Genomic DNA, 24,321 nt, shown 5'->3' with positions numbered 1-24,321 from the left:
TTCTTTCCAGAAATCTTTTATTTTCAGAGTTCAAAAATCAGTGAGTTTCAGCGTGAAAAAGTATATTTTTTAATTTCAGCGATTTGAAAAAATGAATGCCTTAATCCTCTAATATGTATAAACGAAAAACTTAAAAAAAAAATTTATATTGTTCTTATAACTACTCGTATGCCGACATCAACTCTTGTCAACAGTCAAGACTAAAGTTGCGACGTCTCTGCCCATATTTCTTGAAAACATTCAGCATAAAAATTGTGACGAACCAAGCATGACCAAAAAATATGCATCTAGATATAACAAGCTAAGGTCTTACTGTCCCAAAACAATATATTATATATTGAATGCAAGTGATATCGCTGAATAGTTCATTAATAATTTATCAGACGACAAACAAAAGACTTAAGCGAGAAACTTGAAAATGTGCGCAGCTGGACGGAAGCAACTAAAGTTGTCCTTCTACAAATCGGCTACTTTGCAAAATAAAAGAAAATGCGTCGCTAGCCACGTCTGCCACATACATGCATGCACACGCATTTGCATATTTATGAGCTGCGAGATTATATAACACGCATTGATCGGCGCAAAACGTTCGCCGAAAAGCAGATTCTCGCTTTTCAGCAGCGAATATATACACAAACACACATGCAAATGTGTAGTTATGCGCATTGGCTTGCATGCAGCTAAGTGAACTTGAACATTAACTGGCAAAGCTGAAGCTGAATGAAAACGACGCCAGCTCGCATGCAGCTGAGTGGGCAGCAATAAGTGCCGACTGCTGATGTTGCAGTCACAACCGTTACATATGTGCGTGTGTTTGTGCATGTGCGCGGCTATGCAATCTTTTCGTCTAACTGTACATTTAACTGTCAAGCGCGTCTGACTCTTTATTCTAGCTGGGTTAACTGAAGCAAAGCTTCCTGGCAGCAATCTATAATTTTGCGCTTTGTAAGTGCTTACATATCTATATGGAAGCTTCATTTGCTGGCTGCTATTTACTTTGCTCATCGAATCGCATTTTCCGCACGAGCATCAAAGTGTGATATTTGCAGGCAATTAGTGTTTTGTCATTTATCAAGCACGAATGCAAATTTAAGAATTGCTGCGCACCTACCCATTCATTTGCGAAACACAATTGACTTTTATTTCCCATGAAAATATTCATTTTAGATAAATGCAGATTACATTTCGTGAGTGTTTTCGCAAAAATAATGAAGATGTTTCTAATCTATAGATGTGTTTGTCAGTATATGTGTTGAAAATAAAAGCAACTGCAGCATGCGCACAAATATATATACATTTCCGATTGTTAGTGAAAGATAGTTCATAATGAAATTTGTCAATAAAATGCTGATTCACAAAAGCTTAATCAATACAAAAGCTTAATCAATACAATACAAGTAAATTAAGTAAACAAGTCAAGTTTAAATTTGCGATTCGAACAACCACTGAGTTTGTGCTGCAGTGGAAGAAAATTTTATATCTTCTTAGCTAATAGATAAATCAAACAGATATAACCAAAATTTTTTATTAATATTGCATATAAAGAAAAATAGTTGATCGTAACTATTTTTGTTGAGATAGGTCGTTGCTTATCTATGTATGTACATTTAATATTATGTATCATGATCTAACCAAAAAAAGTTTGAAAGTAACAAGGGAGGAAAGGACGTGCCCAAAATTTCAGATCGACATCTCAAAAACAGTGCGACTAGTGCGGGTGTATACAGATGGACAAACGGACATGTCTAAATCGACCCAGCTCGTCATGTTGAACACTTACATACATATATGTATATATATATATATATATATATATAATAAATATATTCCTATATGCTTAATGGAGTCTTTGAAGTTTACTTCTGCTTATTACAAACTTCGTGACACACTTAGTATATTCTGTTCAAGTTACAAAAAGTGACATTTGAGCCAGAACTGCTTTCTAATGTTATATTATATTAAATTTTAATAACAAAAACCAGAAGAAAAAAATCAAACAAAATTTGTTTAATTAAATTTATAATTAAATTTTTTTACTTCTTCTTTTCGGCATAAAATTAATTGAATCGTTAATTTTGTCTTTCTTTCTATACTTTTGAAAGCCAGTTTTTAGTCATACCCATATAAAAAACCACTTTTGGTATTTAGGATTGCCTTCGAAATCTAAAACCCAATTTCTCTGTTTACTTTTCACAGTTTGCTTCCAAAAGTGATTATATTTTTACTTCTTCGCGATGCTCTTGAACTCGTTTGAACTTAAGCTTAGCATACAAACACGAATAACCTTGTAATGGTAAATAAATATATATTGTATATATATATATGTATATATATATATGCATATATATAAATATATTTAGATGTATTTGTAAAGAGGCTTCACCTTATCAATTTTTGCGTAAGTGCAAATTTGGATATCGCTGATTGAGAAGAGGCAAAATAGGCACATAAACACAGCATTAATAGATTGCTCGAGTTATAATAAAATAGTTTCTTTTAATATGCGCTAGTTAGTAACGCCGATTTAATAAAATATTGGAAAATTATTTCCGCTGTCTACTTAATGGCTGTTTTTTCTTATATATATTTATTATTATCAACTTTATACTATAAACAGCAACGTTTTGACATATTTATTATTAACATATTGTCGAATATATTATGAATCATCATATCATAATCAATCATATTAAATTAAAATTTTGTGAAGATACTTCATTAAATGAAAAATTTTTCTATACCAAAACTTGATTCCGCTCGTAAGGTTTGTAAATCTGCTATGTATATGCTATAGTAGTTTGATATCGGCGGTTCCGATCAATGAGCAGCTTTTAAGATAAAAAAGGGCGTGTGCCAAATTGCAGACTAATATCTCGAAAGCTGTGAATCTAGCACTCGTATATACCGACGGACAGACGGACATGACCATATAGATTAAGCTCGCCACGCTGCTCATATATGTATACATTTTATAGGGTCTCCAACGCTACCTTTTGGGTGTTAGAAACATCATGGCAAACTTAATAACCCTGTTCAGGGTACAAAAATAAGGGAGAAGTGTAAGCGCTTAATTTATCAATATATTAATGAAAACATCATTGTTTGCAAAACGACCTAAGTACTGACATTTTTCTAAAATCACATAACTTTTATTGTTGTTAAGAATTATTATATTCAAATAGACTCAGCTTGTTCAATGCGCTAACACAAATGCATTCATACGTAAAGTTCGTTGAAAGCAGATTTTGTACTGTTAGGAAACCAACTCAACTTTCCGCTAGACTACATTCACGACCAAAGTACTCCCATGATTCCGCTGCAAAAATTCTGCGTAAAAGTTAATTGCATGGTCTCTTAATAATAGTGCTACAGCAGAACAAAAATTCCATAACCGAGTGATCAGCAAATCAAAGCATAAAATTCGACTACATAACAATGAACAATGTCTAAAAATTCATTAGTGTGCTTTAATTTAAAATTACAGTTTTAATGTTCGGAAAAAACATTATTTTAACAATCGATTTTATATACTATTTCTTTAAGTGTTGAATACAATTACCCAGTTGTGAATTGTATTGGTAGCATTTGAACTAGTTTACATGGAATTAATATTAACCGCTAGCTTAACTAGTTAGAAAACTGTAGTTTTTTTACAAACAACAGATATTTATAATTGAAAATACTTCAGGGGTACCAATTGTCAAATTTCGTTTCAAAATATATCCGTCAAATACTAGTTTCCAACAGATAGATACATATCTAGGACAATTTGAAACAAAACGACTAGTCTGGGTTTAGTACAGAAAGAAATAAAAGTAAATAAAGTGATAAATCCACAGTTAAACCTCTTTACTAAGTATTGCTAGTCTAGGGTAAATTAAATTGAAATAAAAACTCTCCTTAACCAAATCCTATTTTATTAGAGTCCGTTTTGTCACTTTTAGGCTAGTTCTTTAACAAACTAGTTAACTTTCTGTTGAGTTGTAAATAAGTAAACTTCATTCTTATACATTTTGATGCATCACTGTAGTTTTTTCATACTTCTGTTTTTTTATTTCTCCTTATTTTGTTTACGATCAGTAAAGATGTAGCAAACCTGTTGGGAAAATGCGATAATAACAATTTCAATTTCGAGTGAAACTATATCACCCTTAGCTCATCATTGCTCGCATATTGCTATTGTGGAGCTAAAGCGTTGTTCATTTAAGTATGCGTCGTTATGTGCTAAGTACTTCTGGATTCTTTACAAACCGGCTGACCTTCAAGCGTCCAATTACTGCGCAGCATCTGACAATCGACATCGACGTGCGTTCAGCTCTAGAAACCGGGTTTTCGTTTCGCTCCAAGGGAGCTAGGTTTGTTTATCATAAATAAACAACATAAAAGATTCTGTAATTACAGTCCACAATGCGTAGAACTTGTTTAGCATCCCAGTTACGAGTGTTTACAAAAGTAACGACCAACTTTACGCAAATTCTTAAGTGATTCAGTTGATATTTTATTCAACGAAATCGATGCAGAAATGAATCAACGAATGTCAAAGTTAGTTTTACAAAAAAAAAAATTATCTTTGACAGCGGAAAACTCCGCAAAATAATTTAAATTTATAATTTATGACAAAAACAAGCAAGGAAGATATAATTTAAAAAAATTGAGGGTCACAGTTTGAAAATGTGTACATTGTAATTTCGTTTAGGAGGCTTATTAAACTTCAAGATATTTTCGACGTTCCCACGAAATAGTGTCTTCGTATCCGGCGTGTAGCAAAGCTCATTCCCGTTCTAATTTATATTCCATTGAAACACTTCAAGAATACTATACCATTCTTAAGTGTTTTATCGAGGGGCTCGGCATTTACAAAATGATAGTCATAGTGGTGTTCCTGGTGTACTGCTTCTATGATAAAGATATCAATAAATTCTTATTACCAGTAATAAGTATATTAGGTAGTCAGGCCAAGGTGAATTCATTAGAAAAATCGATTATCCGTTCCGAATTTATAGCGAATTTCACGCCTGTCACGTTCTTCTCGATTAATGTCATTGCTTTGCAAATATTAATGTTTTTTTTTTTTCTACGGCCACATGTCTATCTGTGAGCATTTGGTATTTAATGCGAGCGATTCAGTATGCATTCCAATTTTTCCACTGTGCTTTTACATTTTTCATATCAACCATTTCATATTCCAGTACGATTCCGTATGACTATTAACCGAATAATTGCCATGAAATTTATCTGTTTAGAATCATTTATATACACATACATATCTAAGGGTACACACACATGCGGTATATGACATTTGTAATTCAGAATTAGAATCTATAATTATTTTCTTGTGCACTCACGTGTACCTTGAAGTTACCTTGGAAGTCATGCTCACCACAAACAATTATACTTGCGTTGGTAATTATCCGTACATACGTAAAACTACTTAACACGCAAGTTATTTACTTAAATCTTCGTATTTACTTTATTATCTGTAAGTCGTTGAGTACAACAATAGATCTCGGAACGATAAGGTTTCGTAGTTTTAGAACATTCTTAAGCACCTTTGGCGTGGAACGGCATATAAAAAGTCTTATAGCGGCATAAAATCATCCATCTATGCTGAGATTTATTTGAACAAGTGTTTGTATGGGTTTCATGTAAGAAAACATAAATGAAGTGTTTATTTATTATTATGCATTGTAATTTCGAAGTTCATGAAAAACTTTTCTGACTATAAGATTAAACTATAACATTTATTACTGAGAAATTTTGAAAATTCAAATTTCGTTGATAGATTTTAAAACGTTTAACGTTTGCTCTTGCCATCGACATAAATATCCATTAGATCTTGCAATGTAGACTTGTATATAGATAATAAATAATTTATTTATAAACGTTTCAGACAGGCTCTTAATTCAGTCAATTAACAATTTTCTGTATAAGATAAACATTTTAGACATTTAGAAATTTTGCTAATAAAAGCTTTTCATTCTTTAAGTTGTTGCGTGGACTTAATAGGTTTAATATTTGGATATTTGAAATTTAAGACAATCATTCTTTTCACCCGAATGCAATTTAGTGTAATCCCCATATTGTTACATTTTTAACAGAGATCCAAATGGTTTAATACTCAAATGCTGTCCGAACACCCTTTATAGTAATGTTTATGTAGGGAATTACGACAGAAGTTGTCAATGAAGATTATATTTAAATATATATTGACTTTCAAAATAACAACAAACGACAAATGCACACATATAAACATTTTGTTAGCAAATTTCTGAGCAATTAGACACAAAAGGTGTGAAACATCTTTGACACAATGCTGTAAGCTTTTCTGGAAACATATATGTACATTGTTTGCATTTCTTTGCAAATTTCGGCTACATACTTGTATATACTTGTATATATATAAAACGAGAACAACAGTCAAAAGCGATTTTGTGAATTGTCATTAACTAATGTTTGTGTGTAAAACTCTGACGTTTGTTTGAGGTGATTAATTATGCCAATATTTTCTCAAGTACTTACGATTTAATTTTGTTTCGTTTGACATTTTCCTGCTTAGTACCCAGCAGGACAATTTAAACTGTGAGATATTGGTTGAAAATTTGTAGGAACACACGTTTACGTGAGAAAACACATAACACAAACTAAAATTTTATTCACGTATATGAAAGTAACGCTATTGAAGGCTTTATCGTATATTTAAATATTTTCCTTTAAGTGCTAGAACATGTCATTTAATTACCAATCTAAATTTTAATTTAATAAAAAAAATGAAAGATAAAACATTCTATTAAAAAGTTCTTTAAATAAATGTGTTCAAATGAAATCTAAATTTCATAGTAACATTAATGCTCGCTACAATAATTATTTAATGCTATTGATTCTAGATTGATTGCTCATATCTGGCTCTCAAATCAAAGTTCATTGAGTTTCTTTGCATCATTCAGCACGTAAAATGTTATGTTACGTAACCCAAAATACGAAAAAGAAATATTGTTTACCTACGAAAACAAAGAAAGATCTTCTTGTGTAAATATTTACTTATAATAATAAAACAATTCGCTTTGAGATGTTGACTTATCAAGCCAACACAAATATTATATGTGAGATCTAACATGTGTCAATTTAAGTTCTTAGTATAAATACAAAATATTTTAATAACTATAGATTAAACGCAATTTCTTTTAATAAGTAGTAAACAATTAAACTAAATTAACTGTCATTATGGCGTGCAATGGCTAATTTTAAATAAATAATAATTTTTATCTATCTTTAAAGTTTATTTTTCTTTCAAGAAACGTTTATGTTTGTATATTTTAATTGTAGTGCAAATGTTTGGAGAGCTTTCAAATAACATTTATGGAAAAAAATACTATAGGAATAATAATAAATGATGATTTAACCAGCCAGCTGCACATATTATTTATGCTAAAAAGATGTTTTTTTTCTATTCCGGCAATACTGTAAACTAAAACACAATAAGTATGGTCAGCTGAGTGTAAAAGCGCTTTCGTGAAGTGCAGTTGGAAATATATTTAAATTTTAAAAGCAGTGAACCGTAAAAACTCGAATGTATGTTTAGTTATGATGTTGCAATCATTAATTAATTAGTATATACATTTTGCCAATAAGTTTATGCTAATACAGTTTATACTGAGGTTTTTTCAAACGTCTCGCCTGCTGTTCATTTGTAATATATTACTACAATGGCAAGTACATTTTTAGAGCAGCAGATTTTAGATCTGCTCGTGAACAGCCATATTGAGGATATGTCCGATGATGAAGAGGACTTGGAAGGAGAATATGTTCGGCTTAGAATAAAAATGTTAATAAAACCTCTGCTATCGAAAGATGTAAGTGTAACGAAAATCAACGTTCACCAATTTGGGCTATTTTTGACAAAAACAAATATATGCGGTGCGTAAAGAAGATTGCAATAAATAAACACATTTTAAGTGCACATCATACGACATATTTCTATGTATCAACACTGAGCAAATTCGGAGTTTCTCTCTTAATTTATTTTATTCTTTTATTTAATAAAATCTCTTTCGAAGATTTATAGTATTTTTTGTGACTTTACAAATATGTAATTCAAAGATTTAAAGTTCCTTTATCAATTTAAAAGTATGGAAATTGAAGATGTATCCTTTTCCACGTATTTACAAATATTTATTTAAACAGTTTTGGTTTCGTAATGAATATAAAACTATGTAATTTGAAGATTTATCGTTTCTATAATGGAATTTGAAGTAAAGAAATTTAATATATATTTCTCTATAAAAATGTGTTTTATTTAAGTAATTTTCAAGTGTCCAGCCGGCTGCACCTGCATTATCTTAGAGCTCTATCGTTCTTTATGTCCTTGGACAAAGTTTTTCTTCAAATGAAAGTATGAAAAAAGCATTTTTAACAACGCTTAGCTCTTAGGTTGCGCTTAGGACTGAGGAGGATAAGCACCCAAAGACGTCTCTGTTTCACTTTATATTTGATGGCACAACGAAGTAGATTAGATCTCTATATCTAACATCCGAACTGGATTTGCATGCATTATAGCTACTTAATGTAGTCAATTAGCAAACTTAAGTGCTGGAAAAATTTCTAATCAAGCTATAATAAGGCTGGACTTGAATCAAAATATTGAAAGGAATTAAAACGAACTCCTATAAAGTAGCGTGGTAAATTTGAGAATCGCTTCTAACTTAATAATATCTTCAATCCTTTACTTCCTCCGTTTATGCTTCTTCAGCTATATTAAGTTATGGGTTGTTTTACATCATAATTAATTTATATGTGTTTGATTTTGTTTTTTATTCAAAATAATGAATTAACTGAATAAGTCGGGATTGTTTTTGTTTTAGCTATTGTTTTACAGTTGTGTGTTACATTTAAATTATGAAGTGGGCACTTCAGAATTGCTATTCTATGAAAGTGCTTTTTTCACCAATCTTTTGGCTAAGAAATATACTATATATAAATATACTACAGAAACCTTTTTTTTATTTTTGACTCCTCCGACGTTATCCTCTCCATTGTATTTGTTTGTGTGCATATGATGTATAAGAATAGGCCATCGGCACTTTTGTACAAAATTAAAATTGTTTGCACTAAATTTCACAAATTTATCAGATCCATATTATATAATATATGAAACCATTTATTTTTCTTTATTTAAATAAATATAAATGCAGACTGAAGTCTTTTTGAATAACATATAACATATATGTACATATTTCATAGATCAGATGTTAGGAAATCATTACAATACAATAATTAAAAACTTTCAATATTAAGTCTATTACTAGCTGTCAGACAGTATTAACCCTATTAACCTTTAGGGCTCCATGCATTGCATTATTATATAATTTATCAGATTATGGGTGACTATTGTATGGTGTAACTCATATAAATTTAGTTCAGTAAATTTTACATGAGCGACACATTTTCACACTGGACTTCGCTACTCGTCCATCCCGTGGTGACCTTTTCCCGATTTGTAATAGCTTCGCTTTTATTCATTTATAAATTCCATGTTATTTACAATAATTAATTGTTATTTACATATTCTTGGTTTAAAAGTAATAAATCGTTTATTTGCTGAAAAATCGCCAATGGCGAAAACCGGTTACTTTCACACAACTTCCCCGCAACAAGAGTGTCTTTATAAAAGTGCAAAACGCACAACGGCAGTCAGTCACCGAGTCAGCCGGCATGGGTGGTTAGTCAATCGATTAGGCATCGAGTCAGTCAGTGACTGCTTTTACGCGCGTTTGCAAATCTGTTTTGCTTGAGTTTAACTCTCTCGCGCTCTGCTTTCTTGTGTTGCACAAATGTTGGCTGCTCCTGACCCCATTAACTAGTTTTTCTTAACGCAAATAATTTTCCGTTTTCTTTTCATTTATAAATCGCATAATCGCCGTACACACACATACATGCGATGAGCTTATGTAATGGCAAACAACCGAAATGCAAAAAAATTGCAATAACATAAACAAAAGCGAATGAGCGAACTAACTTTCGAATGCCATAATAGATTACACTGCTTTTGTTGTTGTGGTAGTGGATGCTGCTAGACTGGCACGTGCTGGCGCTATGCACTTACACACACATTTATACCCATACATACTAATCCAAGCTCAACTACATAAGTAGCGCTCCAAATCAAAGTTTACACTTTGCTACTTTGAGCCAGTTCGCGCTTTAATTGCATCGAGCAAAAGCAAAAGCGAGCAATTGCAGATAAGTAATGCAACACATATTTAAGCTGGAATTAACTAGTGACGGTAATTAATGTAAACTCATTATTAGCAATGGACGTTAGAATATCATTTTAGCCGCTACTCTGTCTCGATAATTCCTTTTCAATTTGCATACAAAAACAATTTATTTTAGTCATAATTTTCATTTCGAAAATTAATTAAAAAAGACTTGTTGATTTTAATTGACAATAAAAAAAAAGTTGTACTCATAAACAGTAGTGACGACCAGTGTTGTCTGTCATATTTCTGACATTAATTAATGATAGTAAAACAGGGTTAAAGATTAAACGATAACAACAGCAATTGCAAAAGCGTGAAAGGTTCATTTAAGTAAAACAGACGAAAACAGGTGTAACGAGCTTAATAAAAAGAGTTTTATTAACAGTCTTTCGATGAGCCTACTTCCTCGTGGACTTAAGTATTTAAGTACCGAAGGTAAGCAGCAGACAGATAGGGATAGGCTTCGAAACTCATAAATACAGTACTGAAAGTGCGTCATATGTGGATTTGTGTTCAAAAAACTCCTTGACTACAAATCGTAGTGCAATTGTCAACTTTAAACTCACCCTGAATAAGAACACTATATCGACCAAATAAGTTTATACTCCTTTGATTAAAACCTCCAAACTCAAAAGAAGTCACCCAGAAGAAAACTTCGGAGACCATTTAAAGTATATATAAATGATCAGTGTGATAAGCTGAGTTGATTTACCCATATAGCTGTCATTCAAACTGTCCCTTAAAAATCAAGTTAAAGTTCCTTTTATACCCTTTCATGCTATAAGAAATGCACCTGTCAGGAGTTTTATAGATTTTTGTAATAAGTTACCTATTTTTCTCAGATATATATAAGGTTTGTCTTTGAATTTTTAAAGAAAGTTGCGGAAAGGTAATCTACAATATTTAATGCCTTCTATCTGATTATATCCCACAAAGTCATGACAGCTAATTTAAAAGAGTTGTTTTCTCCACTGACTGAGCAAAATATAATATTTATTAGTCGTATCATTGCAATAAATTTCTCATTTCCATATCCACAAGTAAAAACAATACTTATTAACAATTATTCAGCATTTTAAACTGTAACAAATTGATGGCATTGTCATTGTTTATAAAATATTGTGTTATAATTTTGTAATTAAGCGGTCTAACTTTTCTGCTCCATGCAACGTTCAATCGCAGCTATTTTAACAGTTATTATTTTAATAGCCTTTGCATGTTCACAAACAAGCATGCCAATAATTTGCATATGTCCAAGTACTCTCTCTGATAAGGGAGAGCATATTTAGGGGAACAATGTTCTACTAATCAAATCATTTCCCTACACAAAACAATTAAAATAATTTAGTCAATTTATGCACTACAATATAGCAATGAACTAATTACCAATTAGTATTTAATAATTCAATTTTATTTTAAAATCCCCATACAACCCAAAGATATAACATACGAAAATATTATTAGCAGTCCAAAACGTTTTTCTTTTCATTGAGTTAAAAAATTCATTATATCATTCAAATGTTGCCCTAAAATTATCAAACTTCAACCGTTAACATCTCTTAAACAGTTAGATTTTCGAAAAAATCGCAAGAGACCATTTTGTAGAGCATTAAATTTCCTACAAAATCTATGAGCCAGATATTTTTTCAAGTAGTTGAAAACGAGATTTGAAACATGAAAAAATGTTAGGCTATATGTTAATACCCTTCACAAGTACAAAACATTCCTTACAGAAACTTTGATCATTCAGTTTGTATGGCAGCTATATGCTATAATGGTCCGATATTGGCCTTTCCGACATATGAGCAGCTTCTTTGTGAGAAAAGGACGAGTGAAAACTTTCAGATCGATATCTCAAAAACTGAGTGACTAGTTCGTATATGTACAGACGGACGAACGAACGGACATGGCTAAATCAACTTAGCTAGTCCCACTTATCATTTATATATATACTTTATAGGATCTCTGACGTTTTATTTCTGGTGTTACAAATATCGTAGCAAACCTAATATGCCCTGTTCTGGGTATAAATAAAAAACTGTAAGGTGGAGAACCTTCCCGTTACAATTAAGAACTCATACCTGAAAAGATTTTCGGAGAGGAGTGTAGAAACCTATTTTTCAGAGTACCAAGGGAAAAAAGGGAATATTGTTTTTACCCTAATATATTTTTATCTAACCTTTTGACCTATATATATATATTTACACAGATTATATACATATATACATTCCAGTGAACCAACCTTGCCCATTTCTTTAATATTTTACAATAATATAGCCAACGTATCAAGTATCAAATTTTATTTCCATGCCTTAATGCCTGAGTTATTTATTATAAGACAACAGAATTTAAATAGAGCCAAATTCAAACTGTTTAATTTTTCTTTTTTCAAATATGAATTGGATATAGCGTAAGGGATCTTTTTCACTGAGTTAACTGAAGGAATTCATGAAATATATGGGTATATTTAATATTATATAAAGGAATATCATGGACGTGGGATTGATCAGATAAGCTTTTGTCGTCTATAATATACAATAATTAATTTTTTTTCGATTATTTTTACGCATTTACTAAACGAAAATTGAGACTTTCAGAAGATTGCAAAATCGGTGCCAATGACTATTTTTTAAGCAGAAGCTAGTGCTAAAATAAATCTATAAGTTACATTATATACATAAAAAATATTTATATATATATTACATTGTAAATGTTCAATATGTAACCATGAGCAGGGTCGAGGTTACTTTAAACTGGATTCCAAACGGGGTTATCAAAGAGAACCTAAGCTTTGCGATAAGAGTTCAGACAAATTGTATGCTTATTGGGAAAATATGCATTTATTATAAATTAAAAAATTTAGCTTATTTTGATTTATGTTTAATTCTTTAATAAGCCCACGGTCTCTTTTATTTATTTTCCTAGCTCAAAGCAGCTGAGAACTAACCGTTGTTGAATAACTATATTTCAACTTATCATATACAATTTGCCGATGTTGCCAGAATAGTGAGATATCTAAAGTCAAACAATTAAAATGCAATTGAAACGATCATTCAGCGCTAGCCAGCTTCGGGCGATGCTGCGCAAAGACGGCCTTGTGCGACTGCGTCAACCGGTAAGTTACTTCAAGCAGCAAAAAAGCCACTAGAATGTCAGTAAATCTTTCTCTGCGCCCCCTTCCAGGTTATGACGGTTGTGCAAGTGGCTTGGCCCTGCATGATATTTATGCTGCTCTACCTTATTCGTCTCAAATTCGGTCCCGAACACATAGAAGACTGCCAATTTCCCACGCGACTGCTGCCCACCAAAAATCAGGTTCTACCAAGTTTCTACTCTTACATCTGTAGTTTAGAAAATAATTGTATGAAGACGACTCCATACGAAGAGACAACGAGTTGGCAGAATGCACCGTAAGTAATCAATACCTATCTTGCAGAAGTACTTATAAATACCCAAAGAGGTACAAATGACGCAAAAGCGAATTCATGTTCCATTTGACGTTTCGTATTGAAGAAGTTCGTTCACACTGGGTGCGTCATTAATGCCTGTTCGGAAGCAACTAAGTTTCACCTTTGTTAGTTTCTACACAGATCTTTTACTCAAGCATATTTTATTCATACATACTTACATATAGTGCATATAGATGTTAAGTAATTACTTATGTCTGACATTTTCTGACATTAATTATTTCAGCATGAAGCCAATTGTTGATATCGTGAATATATTTGTCACCGACGATCGCATGTTCAACGCTGTCATCGATTTGCCGGAAAAGGCGAATTTCATAAATGCCGTAACGGCTGTGGTCACGGGCGGCCATTTCAACCAGATACGACGTAAGTACTCACGCACTGCATACGAACTCCAAAAACCAATTAAATGCCCATGCACTTTTAATTAATTTTATCGCTAAAACCACACAGAACGAGCACTTCAGAAAGCTTTTGTGGCATTTGTCTGTCCTTAAGGCATTGAGCGCGAAGTTGTGTAATAAATATGGACTTTAATTTTTAGAGTGACAACAAAAATGTTAATATTAATTACGAGTATTAACGCATGCTTATATATGTTTTGTCACCACTACTTGCAGAAAGCGTCGGCAGTGTTATCAACCTGGTGCCCCAAGTGGAGGATTTCCTAAATGGCACATTCGATATAAGGCGACTCTTTTCAGGTATTTAAATGTTTGTTATATTGGTTCAAAAGAAATTTTTTAAATATTTGATTGCCATTTAAAAAATTTTCTATAATGCAAAAAACAAATGTACGAAATTCCTCGTCTTTTACTCAACAAAACACGATCTTTCGAGTTCGAACTTCATGATCAAATCGAAATTTAGAGCATATACCTGCATATTTATGCATATGAAGATTTCAAGTTCTTTCAAAATTTCAATATCCTTATTAAATGAATTCACTCACCTTCCAGATCGAAAAACTTTTGTTAAGGCTGGTTACCTTATGTGTGGTCATCCGTTCCCCAGCACCGATACTATACCCCTAGTTAATGATATTCTCTATGACACCGAAGACTTCAGCAAAATAAATGATGACGAGATTAATGTAATGCCCAGTAAGTTCATTCATAACGCTTGTAATATTTGCAAAGTAAATACTTTATACTAATCCAAGAATATCTGCTTACTTCGCAGCGAAATATTGCAAACAACTTTACTTGAATATTACAACAACAACGACCGGCAAGTTGACATGGAACGTGGTGAAGCCACTGATACATGGCAAGATTTTATTTGCGCCTGTCACTGAGGATACTCTATCAATTATGACGCATGTGAGTTTTTTAACTGGGTATCTTATTGCAACCCTAATTTTAACTGTCAAACAGTCTAAATGATCTAATCCAATCTGATAATTTAAAGATTGAAACAATTTTACACATATATGGAGGTGTTCGTATATCTTCCGAATCTTTAAAATTTCACACATCTGTATTTACCGGATTATTAAATGTTTTCTAATAGCACTAGTCTTCCTGATACCATAAGTTTCGATATTTTTCAGGCTAACACAACGTTCGAGGAGTTGAGTCGTTTGAAACGGTTATCTGTTGCAGTCGCCGATATTGTTACCAAGCTACGTGAAGATGGTCCATTTCAAAAAGGCTTTGATAGCCTCCTCAAGTTGGCCACCTCACAAACTGTACGCTCTTACATCGGAGATGATATAAACGTTGACGAAATTGTTGGTGTTGTAAATCGTATACGAACCGATCCGCTCGTATACGACATTGTCATGACCATCAAGAATATACTGGAATGTTTCTCCGTAGATCGCTTTGTGCCATTGGCAAACGCCAAGGATTTACAACTTACTGCATTCGAATTGAACGACAAGCGTCTGTTCTTCGCTGCAGCATATTTCAACAAAACCGGTAACGATGTGTCCTACAAATTGCATATGGACACCGAAAATACACAACCGACCTTTGAGAACAAGAACCGCTTCTGGTTTCCGGGTCCGTCGCGCAGCATGATACGCGACATGAAATACCATCGTGGTTTCGTGCAAATCAAAAATGCCATCGACATGGGCATCATTAGACACCAGAAGTTGTTACATAAAAACTTTACTGAGGAATCCTCCTTCGAGTTGAGCACAAACAGTCCCATTTCGATTGAAATTGAGACCGGTAGTGGATTTGGTGAAGATGAGGATGAGGACGACGATTGGTCGACACCGAATAAAGAGAGTTTTCCACAGGAACACAATGATAACGGCCAACCCAGTTCAATGGAGACTATGGTAAATCTAGATGATCTGAAGGTGAACACTCGCAGGAGACGTCAAGCTCTGCTCGATTTACTTAGTGTGTTTGGCGGCAATAACGCAGACACGCTGAGCAAGTACGGAGTGGATGGACTGCAGATGTACACGAAGCAATTTCCATATCCCGCTTACACACACGATGAGTGAGTTCTCCCTTCAGCACCCAGCATATGTTATATTAATTAAGTATATTTGCAGCATGAAAACGGGTATTTACCTAGCACAGGCCATACAAGTCGCCTTCTTTTTGGGCCTGGTAGCACAAATCGCCAATTGTGTGCGCCATTTAATTTGGATGCGTGAAAGTCGGAATACAATGGTAAATGGAGCTATGTGAATCTCAAGCAATTAGTGACATTTACACTTTTCTTCTCTTCATGTATAGATCATGCGTTCCATGGGCCTGAAGCCGTGTTCGGAACTCACTTCTTGGATTATTGTTACTTTTGTGGAACTCATTTTAATTTTCGTGGGTGTAACGTTCATCCTGTACATTGGTGGTCTGCTGAAGTTTGTGTCGATTATATTTGTCATGTTCTTCCTGGTTATATTTGGTGCATGTTTGATCTCCTTTTGGTAAGTTTCTTTTTCCATCAATGCTCTTAATCTTCAAGTGGTACTCTCTCAGTCTGATACGATGATTTGCTTCTTCGTTTGTGATAACATGTATGATGAGTAATAGTTGAGTGGTATGAAAAGGTTTAATGCAAATATTATTTACGAAGGTTTGATAACTTCCGCTAGTATAGTTTTCGATCAATAGTCGTAAGAGATTACAATGTTCTTCTTTATTTTATTTCATTTCCAGTTATATGTGTTCAACTTTCTTCACGTCGGCCACAATTGGAGCCGTGGCCGCGGCACTACTCTTCTTTATCTCCTACTGTCCCTACATCATTGTTCTGCTCTTTGACTCTCATCTCAATTCGTTCGAGAACTTCTGCATCAACTTATCTTTCACAACGGCTTTCTCGCATGGTTGGAGCCATGTTATGCGCATGGAGTTACAGGAGATCGGTTTGAGTTTTGTGCAAGTCTTTCAAGAAGGTATGAGTGGCGAATTTGGGTTCGCATTTATTATGATAATTGTGGACGCGATAATTTATGGCGCTATCGGTTATTTGGTGCGACATTTCATGGATGGTAAACTGTTTTGAACTTCGAAAGATAGAATATTTCAGTAAACCATATTTTCCAAACGCAGATGAGTATCGATTCATTGAAGTGCAGCGCGATGATTTGGATGCAAGTGTTGGTGCAACACTGACAAACGTGAGCAAGTTATACGGTGAGCAAGTGGCAGTGAGCGATGTGAACCTGTCGCTGTCTAGGGATAAAATCACGTGTCTACTGGGACGCAATGGCGCTGGAAAGAGCACAATTATGTAAGGAGTAAATTTGAATTATCTTTTTGATCTTATCATCTTTATCTTCTACGATTCCTCAGCAAAATGCTTACGGGTCAAGTGGTGCAATCGACGGGGCGTGTTATACTCTCACAAGCAATGACAAGTGACGAAGAGTACGATAAAGTGGGCGTATGCTCTCAAGACAATATTTTAATACCTAATCTAACAGCGCGCGAACACTTGGAATTGTACGCGTCCATCAAACTAAAACACAACTACAACTCGGAGGTGGATAAAACACTGAAAAGCTTGAAATTTGGAAAATATGAGAATTATCAGGCCTATCAACTGTCGGGCGGTTACCAACGTAGACTTTGCGTCGCTCTGGCCTTCATAGGTAAGACAAGAAGTATAGATTTATGTCACTGTTTCTCAAAACAAACCGCTGATAGGTTCACCAAACGTTGTGATTCTGGACGAGCCGTGCAATGGTGTCGACTCTAAAGCACGCAAAGATATCTGGGAGCTGATACAACGATTGAGAAAAGGGCGTGCCGTGGTTTTCGCTACACACTTCTTGGACGAAGCGGAATTTCTAAGTGATGTGATGGTTATCATGAAGAACGTAAGTAAGCTTGAGATTTAGGTAAGAACAAACTAATATCGAAAATTATCATCGGCAGGGCAAAATCATAGTGAAACATACCCCAGAAACACTCAAAGAGTACTGTACATCCGGCTTTGATGTGCTCTTCCATTGCAGCGATAGCCAAACTATAACTGAAATCCGTACAATGGGTAAAGATATGCTCTCCAGCTTTAAAGAACCCGATTGGTTAGAGAGTGGGGACATTCGTCTACAAGTACCATACGACCAGGGCGGCTCCAACAAATCACTGACTTATCTTGATTATTTGCAAAACTTACAGTACGGTGGACTTATTGCCAACTTGCGCGTTGAAAGTCGTAATTTAGAGCAAATATTCGCGGACTTGCACGAAGACAAGGAACACGCCAGCAAGGGTGTAAACACAAGGTTTAACATGAAATCGGTGGAACTGAAAAACTCGACAGTGGCTAATATAGTGAATAGTGGCTCGTTAGGTTTGCTCACCGCTGTTCAGAATTTATTACGTAAACGCATTATACACTTCAGCAGAAATTATCGTATTCTTCTGTGCGTCATCGTATTACCTGCGATATTCGAGCTGCTCGCCATGTGGTTCGTCACATATCGTTTGGAAGACGACTACGATAAAACAATTAGTTTCACTCGCGAGCTATATACGAAAACAACACAAATGTTCAGCATGGAACTGAACAAAACACTGACAAATGCCGCTTACGATGGCTTGGCGGAGCAATGCTCCGCTGAGAGTCCGTGCCGGGAGTTTAGAAACTCAAGCACAGCCTTCTATTGGATCCTGCAGTCAATGAATGATTATCATGAGAAACGTTATGGTGGCTATTCCTTCAATGACACGAATGCTATCGTCTGGTACAACAACAAAGGATATCATGCTATGATGGCTTGGTTGAACGATTTGAATACGCGATTGCTACAAGTAGAGATGGACGACAGTAACTTCAGCATCGCGAGTTTCAACGAACCATGGAAACTTGGCGCCGCCGAGCTCAGCACGACCTCAGTGTAAGTAGAAGTACACAATACTAAATCTGAACAGATTTTTTAAACCTCGTTCGTTTTTCTCGCAGTTTGCGTCAAGCTGGCGATTCGTCCATGGTCTTCATACTTCTCATCGCGTTCAGTTTGGTAGTGGCCGTATCATCCGTTTTTCTAGTAAACGAACGCGTAAAAGGTGAGAAACTGCAACAGAAACTTTGTGGTGTAAACTTAGCCACCTACTGGGGTGTGGCATTTGTTTGGGATTTTCTGGTGAGTACTTTCTCAGCAGTTACAGCAGTTATATTTACTCCTATTCTCCTGGTCTACTAGATTATGGTACTCGCCATATTGGTCTGCGGCGCCATCATATTTGCATTCGGATTGCCAGTTTTTGTTGCTCGTGAAAATGTTTCCGGTATATTCGTGTTGGCGCTGCTCTTTGCGTAAGTTATAAACAATAATACAGTTGACTGTTTAACTAAATGCAACTCAAATTTTTAGGTTTGCCTGTATACCAGGTGTACATGTGTTTGAGAAATGCTTCAACGACTCCAGCGTAGCGATTGTAACCATATTCTGCATGAATATCATAATTCCACTCTTCACCATGGCCAATATCGTACTGCTGGGTGTAATCGGCGACTCAGAAGTCTGGGACAATTGGCGCTACTTCCTTAACCGTGCCTTCCTTATCTTTCCGCAACATGCTTTAGGTGACGGTTTACTTGAGATCTGTAAAAATTATATGGTCTCACTCGTCTTCCAACGGTATGATATCGATTCTTACAAGCATCCTATTTCGAGTGATTTACTTCGTCCACATATGCTGGCCCTATTCTTAATCGGTGTCTTCTTCATCATATTGAACGCAATGCTGGAGACCGGTCGAATTTATAAATTGCGCGAATCGTTAATAAATCGTCTGCCTTTCTATCAAAAATACGCGCAGAAACAGGCGGAAGAATTAAAAATCGTGTCCATACAGAACTCGCTCAAACACGCCGATAAGGACGAGACACCGCAAGTACTCAAAGTAGACAACCTCTGCAAGTCTTACGATCGCGGCCAGTATATTGTGAAGAATGTCACATTCGCAGTGAAAGCCGGTGAATGTTTCGGTTTGTTAGGCAAGAACGGCACCGGCAAATCGACTATATTCAAAATGCTTTCTGGCGAACTGCAGCCGAATGTGGGCGCCATTAATTACTTCAACGTAAGTACACTATTACAACAACACCAAGTCCTACTAACAACACAAATAAATATTTCTATGCATAGGGCGAGATTGCCTATTGTCCCCAAACAAATCCTCTGGACTCCCTGCTGACTGTCGAGGAATGCATCCGCTTTTATGGAAATCTGCGGCGCGTCGCTAATATGGACAAGGTAAAAAATTATTACTTTTTGTATCGGATAGGCACACGCTTCTAGTCATGACCCGTGCAATAAAACCCAAGTGGGGTAAAGTTAAACACAGTACATACATATTTATATCACTATGAGATATACGAGTACATAAAAGAAGCACACATTTACTATCATTTCTTGCATCTTTGCTAAAAATCAGGGAAATATTTTATTGATCGTATTCATTGATCATAACCTCCAGGTGAACGCAATCGTTGCCATCATGTGAAAGTATATTGATTTCACCGCTACTTAAACGTAAGCTGTTTGTATCGTTAACCAGAAACTCGCTCGGGTTTTGTGACTCGTTGAGCTGACGCACCTGTGCGATGACGCTGCGCGACGAAGTCATCGTCCTGTCGTAGGCGGTCAGAGTGCAATGTATTGGCTTGGTGGACTGCACGCTCACCAGCCAAATCACGAGTAGGTGTTGATTCAAGTCCTCTGGCTTCGTTATTCTAGCTTCGAGCTGCTTATCCTTCAGCATAGCACTCCAAGACGTGCGACAAGCCATTATCAGTATAGGCAGATGTGCGTCAAGATGTTCGTGTGGCTTTGGTAGGAAGGCGTTGTGTATGCAAATTCCCCGCTGAGCGGGCGGATCTGAGCTAAAGACCGAAATCGGAATGCAAAATGACTACTCACCAACACTAATCGCATAAATTTTTGTACTTACCACTTCTCCTTAACGCCTCCATAGGCGAGCACACCCAAACACACATTATCACGGAAATCCAATGTAGTGGCATCGAAAATCAACACTGAGCGCTTCCCGCCATAGATCTCTTGACATTGTACACCAAAATCTTCGCTGTGATCACGCAGGTAATGCGACAATACCGAGGTCACGCCTATAGTTCGACCGCAAGCGCCAATCGGGCATTGTACGGGTGTACGTGAGATCGTCAGCAGCGAGTCCTTTTTCTTCAGCGACTTGTCGCCGACGCTCGTACCAGTACCAGTGCCAGTACCTGTAACCGTAGCAGTGCCAACAATGCTTGAAGCGCCCCCCTCAGTTGGCGCTGTAAGGCTCTCCAATATCGAACGCTCACCATTTTGTGCCAAACGTATTTGCTGACGAAACAAAGCCACATCCTGCGTACTGAATTGATCGAACATCTCCTTGCTGCAGCTGGGATTCCAATTCGTAAAGTTAGTGTTCATTTTGAGCAGCTCTTCCTTGCGCTTTTCGATGGCCTGCGCCTCTTGTTTTTGCATTTTGAAGCGTTGAAAATTTTGAAAGTGATCGTACATTGTGGGCTGCTGGAACTCGGGTCGCACCGGTGCACTGCCCGATGATCGTGGCTGCAATCTATCACAATCCTTACAGCAATTGGCCATGTTCATTGTTTGTCTAGATATTTGCTTAAGTGTTTTGGCTGTTGCTTACTATTGACGATGCTACTACTACTGTAATTAGCTGGCTAGTGCTTTTTATTAGGGGAGGATGAGTTTCAGGAAATAAGTTCAGAGAAATTTGCTTTGATAAATTTTGAAATTTTAAAGTATGAAACACTTAAATTTATTTATAAAAAACAAAAATAGAAGACTGTATTTTGACAAATTTTTATTTGAATTTCTGGCTAACTTTTGACAGCTAATAGAACACATACTGGAGTCATTCCAACTGAAGTCGTACCGTCACGTGTTGGTTAAGAATTTGAGTGGCGGCAATCGTCGTAAACTGACAGTGGCGCTCACTTGTTGCGGTCGCACCACCGTCGTGCTAATGGATGAGCCCACCAGCGACATGGACCCGGTGACGCGTGCCATTGTCTATCGCACCATACACGATCTACTCGCTACACAACGCGCGGTTGTACTCACTTCGCACTCGGTGTCAGAGATCGATGGAATTTGCCATCGTATCGCCGTGCTCAAGGACGGTCAAATCCTGACCTGTAGCAGCCCGGAGAGTCTGAATAAACAGTACGGTGGTTACTACAATGTCGTAATTTATGGCGACAACCAATTGATCGAATCGGTAGAGAAGGTAAGTCACCAGATATGAGAGAAAATCGTGTTCATTTAATACCAAATTACTACTTACAGGCCATACATATACGTCTGCCACAGTGTGTGGACTTTCAGACTTATCCGCATTCCATAAAGTTTAGTCTCAAAATCCAAATAGTGAAGCCGCGTGAGGTAAGCACTCTCGGAGTACAAATAAATATATAACATGTTTGTAAACTTCAATCTTTTTTGTTTTTTGCTCAACAGCATGATGTGGGGGCAATGGTGCCGCCTCAGAGCGGCAAAGTGCTAAGTTTGGCAGATCTTTTCCGTGAATTGAACACGCTATCAAATCAATATGAAAATCGCCTGCACTACACAGTCAACCATTGTCGTCTGGATGCGGTGTTCGAGCGCATCGTGGATTCAAGCGAACAGCCACCTACCTTTGCCAATGGTCTGGGCAAGGCGAGCTTGATGGGCAGCCCTTCCACTGGTTACATTCACAATGGTTATGTGGAAACGGAGACTGTCACATGACCATCCAGCGCGTCGTTGCTTCCGCCGTCCCCAGCTAATGCAACTGTTGAAGGCTGTGGCTCTCCGCTAATATAGCCGAAGCTAATTGTACTTACATACATATCGTATATGGCGCGTTCGGCCGGCAGCAACGATCTTGATTACCAGCGACAAGTCTTATAGTCCAACTACACATTTACTTAATCACTCAATGCGATATTTGTTTGTGATAAGGTTTAATTTTACTCCCATAGGGCTTAACTTTATCGTATTTTTTTGTGTTTTTTTGTTTCAATTTTCGAGGATGTAAAAGCCTTGGCTTTTTATCGAATTAGGATTTTTGGGTGGATCTGCGTAATTATTGTAGTTAGTTTTAGTGTATTCGTAGCTGTAATGTGCACATTTGTGTGTTTTTATGTCCGAAAGAACCTTTTAAATGTGTTTTATCGATGTGTAAAATGTGTATGTATGTTTCTCTGTCTTTGTTTCATATTTGTTTCCGGAATGTATTATTGAAAGGCGTCGCAAGCGCCGAAGCTGAGCTTCGATCTGAAGCGCAGTTGCTTACAACTAATCTAAGTGAAAGTAGTCTCTCGCTAAATACTATAAGTATTAATGTTTGTGTAGTCTTCCACTAATATAAATATGTAATGTCATGATATTAACTATTATATGTTATATCACAAAGAAACTTCTACCAAATTTGTCTTGAATATAATAAACACACAAAAATATGCATATTTTATAATAATGTTTAAAAAATGTGAAATACAATTTGTGAGTACGAAAAAAAATTAATAAATCATAGCTTTTAATATGAATAAATAATCAGAATCCCACACTTTTCACTCTAGAGTTAATTATTCAAAGCAAACACATCTCAAGATCTCTTACTCTAATGAGCCCTAAATCATCCACTTCCAAAAAGTTAACAATCTCTAAACAAATATTTTCCTATTATAAAGAGCAAAGATTCAGTGCACGCCCCTAAACTGGTGATATCCGCAAGCTCAAATTTTCTCAAAGAAACGAAAAGTGGGAAAATATATGCATGGGAAAATATAGGCACTTCGGTTCTAACTTACTTTCTTTATGGAAATTAATATGCGAAACCCCGACGAAAAAATGATACTGATGCTAAAAATGAAAGAAATCTGTAGCTAATCTCAATAATAGTCAGTTTAACAACAAATTCCATGAAATATTATTTTTTGTGATAGACAATATTAATTGATTAACATTTCTCTAGAACATCACATGTGGCTCCATTCTATTTCACTTTTCTTTTGCTCTTTGAATTTTTGAGTGACGGCTAGAGTAATTGGTAAAAAGCAATCGTAATAATTTTTTCGTCATATGCAAATTTGCGTTATTTAGCCCCTGAGTACCAGATTGAAAAATTAGTTGGATTTGCAACAAC

At 35.6% G+C, this 24,321-nt stretch overlaps 2 protein-coding genes across 2 annotated transcripts in view; one reads left to right on the top strand and one right to left on the bottom strand.

Annotated features, from left to right (window-relative positions):
• ldd (lipid droplet defective) overlaps nt 1–23,735 on the top strand; it is a 32,113-nt gene extending 8,378 nt beyond the window's left edge. Inside the window, exons 2-22 of the mRNA XM_014247019.3 lie at nt 13,182–13,371; nt 13,440–13,666; nt 13,950–14,092; nt 14,347–14,430; nt 14,686–14,829; nt 14,909–15,048; nt 15,279–16,186; nt 16,242–16,362; nt 16,429–16,619; nt 16,852–17,186; nt 17,248–17,428; nt 17,491–17,789; nt 17,845–18,017; nt 18,076–19,043; nt 19,109–19,289; nt 19,350–19,462; nt 19,521–20,232; nt 20,298–20,405; nt 22,024–22,419; nt 22,479–22,574; nt 22,650–23,735. Of these exons, the coding sequence (XP_014102494.2) occupies nt 13,291–13,371; nt 13,440–13,666; nt 13,950–14,092; nt 14,347–14,430; nt 14,686–14,829; nt 14,909–15,048; nt 15,279–16,186; nt 16,242–16,362; nt 16,429–16,619; nt 16,852–17,186; nt 17,248–17,428; nt 17,491–17,789; nt 17,845–18,017; nt 18,076–19,043; nt 19,109–19,289; nt 19,350–19,462; nt 19,521–20,232; nt 20,298–20,405; nt 22,024–22,419; nt 22,479–22,574; nt 22,650–22,922 (5,874 nt within the window). The 5' untranslated portion in view covers nt 13,182–13,290 and the 3' untranslated portion in view covers nt 22,923–23,735. The remainder of the gene's footprint in view (nt 1–13,181; nt 13,372–13,439; nt 13,667–13,949; nt 14,093–14,346; nt 14,431–14,685; nt 14,830–14,908; nt 15,049–15,278; nt 16,187–16,241; nt 16,363–16,428; nt 16,620–16,851; nt 17,187–17,247; nt 17,429–17,490; nt 17,790–17,844; nt 18,018–18,075; nt 19,044–19,108; nt 19,290–19,349; nt 19,463–19,520; nt 20,233–20,297; nt 20,406–22,023; nt 22,420–22,478; nt 22,575–22,649) is intronic.
• On the bottom strand, nt 20,482–22,028 carry LOC106627043 (uncharacterized). The gene is made up of 2 exons (XM_014247020.3): nt 21,103–22,028; nt 20,482–21,034 (listed from the first exon to the last, which is right to left on the bottom strand). Exons 1-2 carry the CDS (start codon nt 21,771–21,773, stop codon nt 20,596–20,598), a joined length of 1,110 nt encoding a protein of 369 aa, XP_014102495.2. The 5' UTR covers nt 21,774–22,028; the 3' UTR covers nt 20,482–20,595.
• Nucleotides 23,736–24,321: the final 586 nt, after the last annotated feature.

The sequence above is a fragment of the Bactrocera oleae genome, chromosome 5 (genome assembly GCF_042242935.1).
Source record: "Bactrocera oleae isolate idBacOlea1 chromosome 5, idBacOlea1, whole genome shotgun sequence".
Classification (NCBI taxonomy): domain Eukaryota; kingdom Metazoa; phylum Arthropoda; class Insecta; order Diptera; family Tephritidae; genus Bactrocera; species Bactrocera oleae.
Note: the sequence above shows the minus strand (reverse complement) of the source record. Positions and strands in the feature narration are given on the sequence as shown.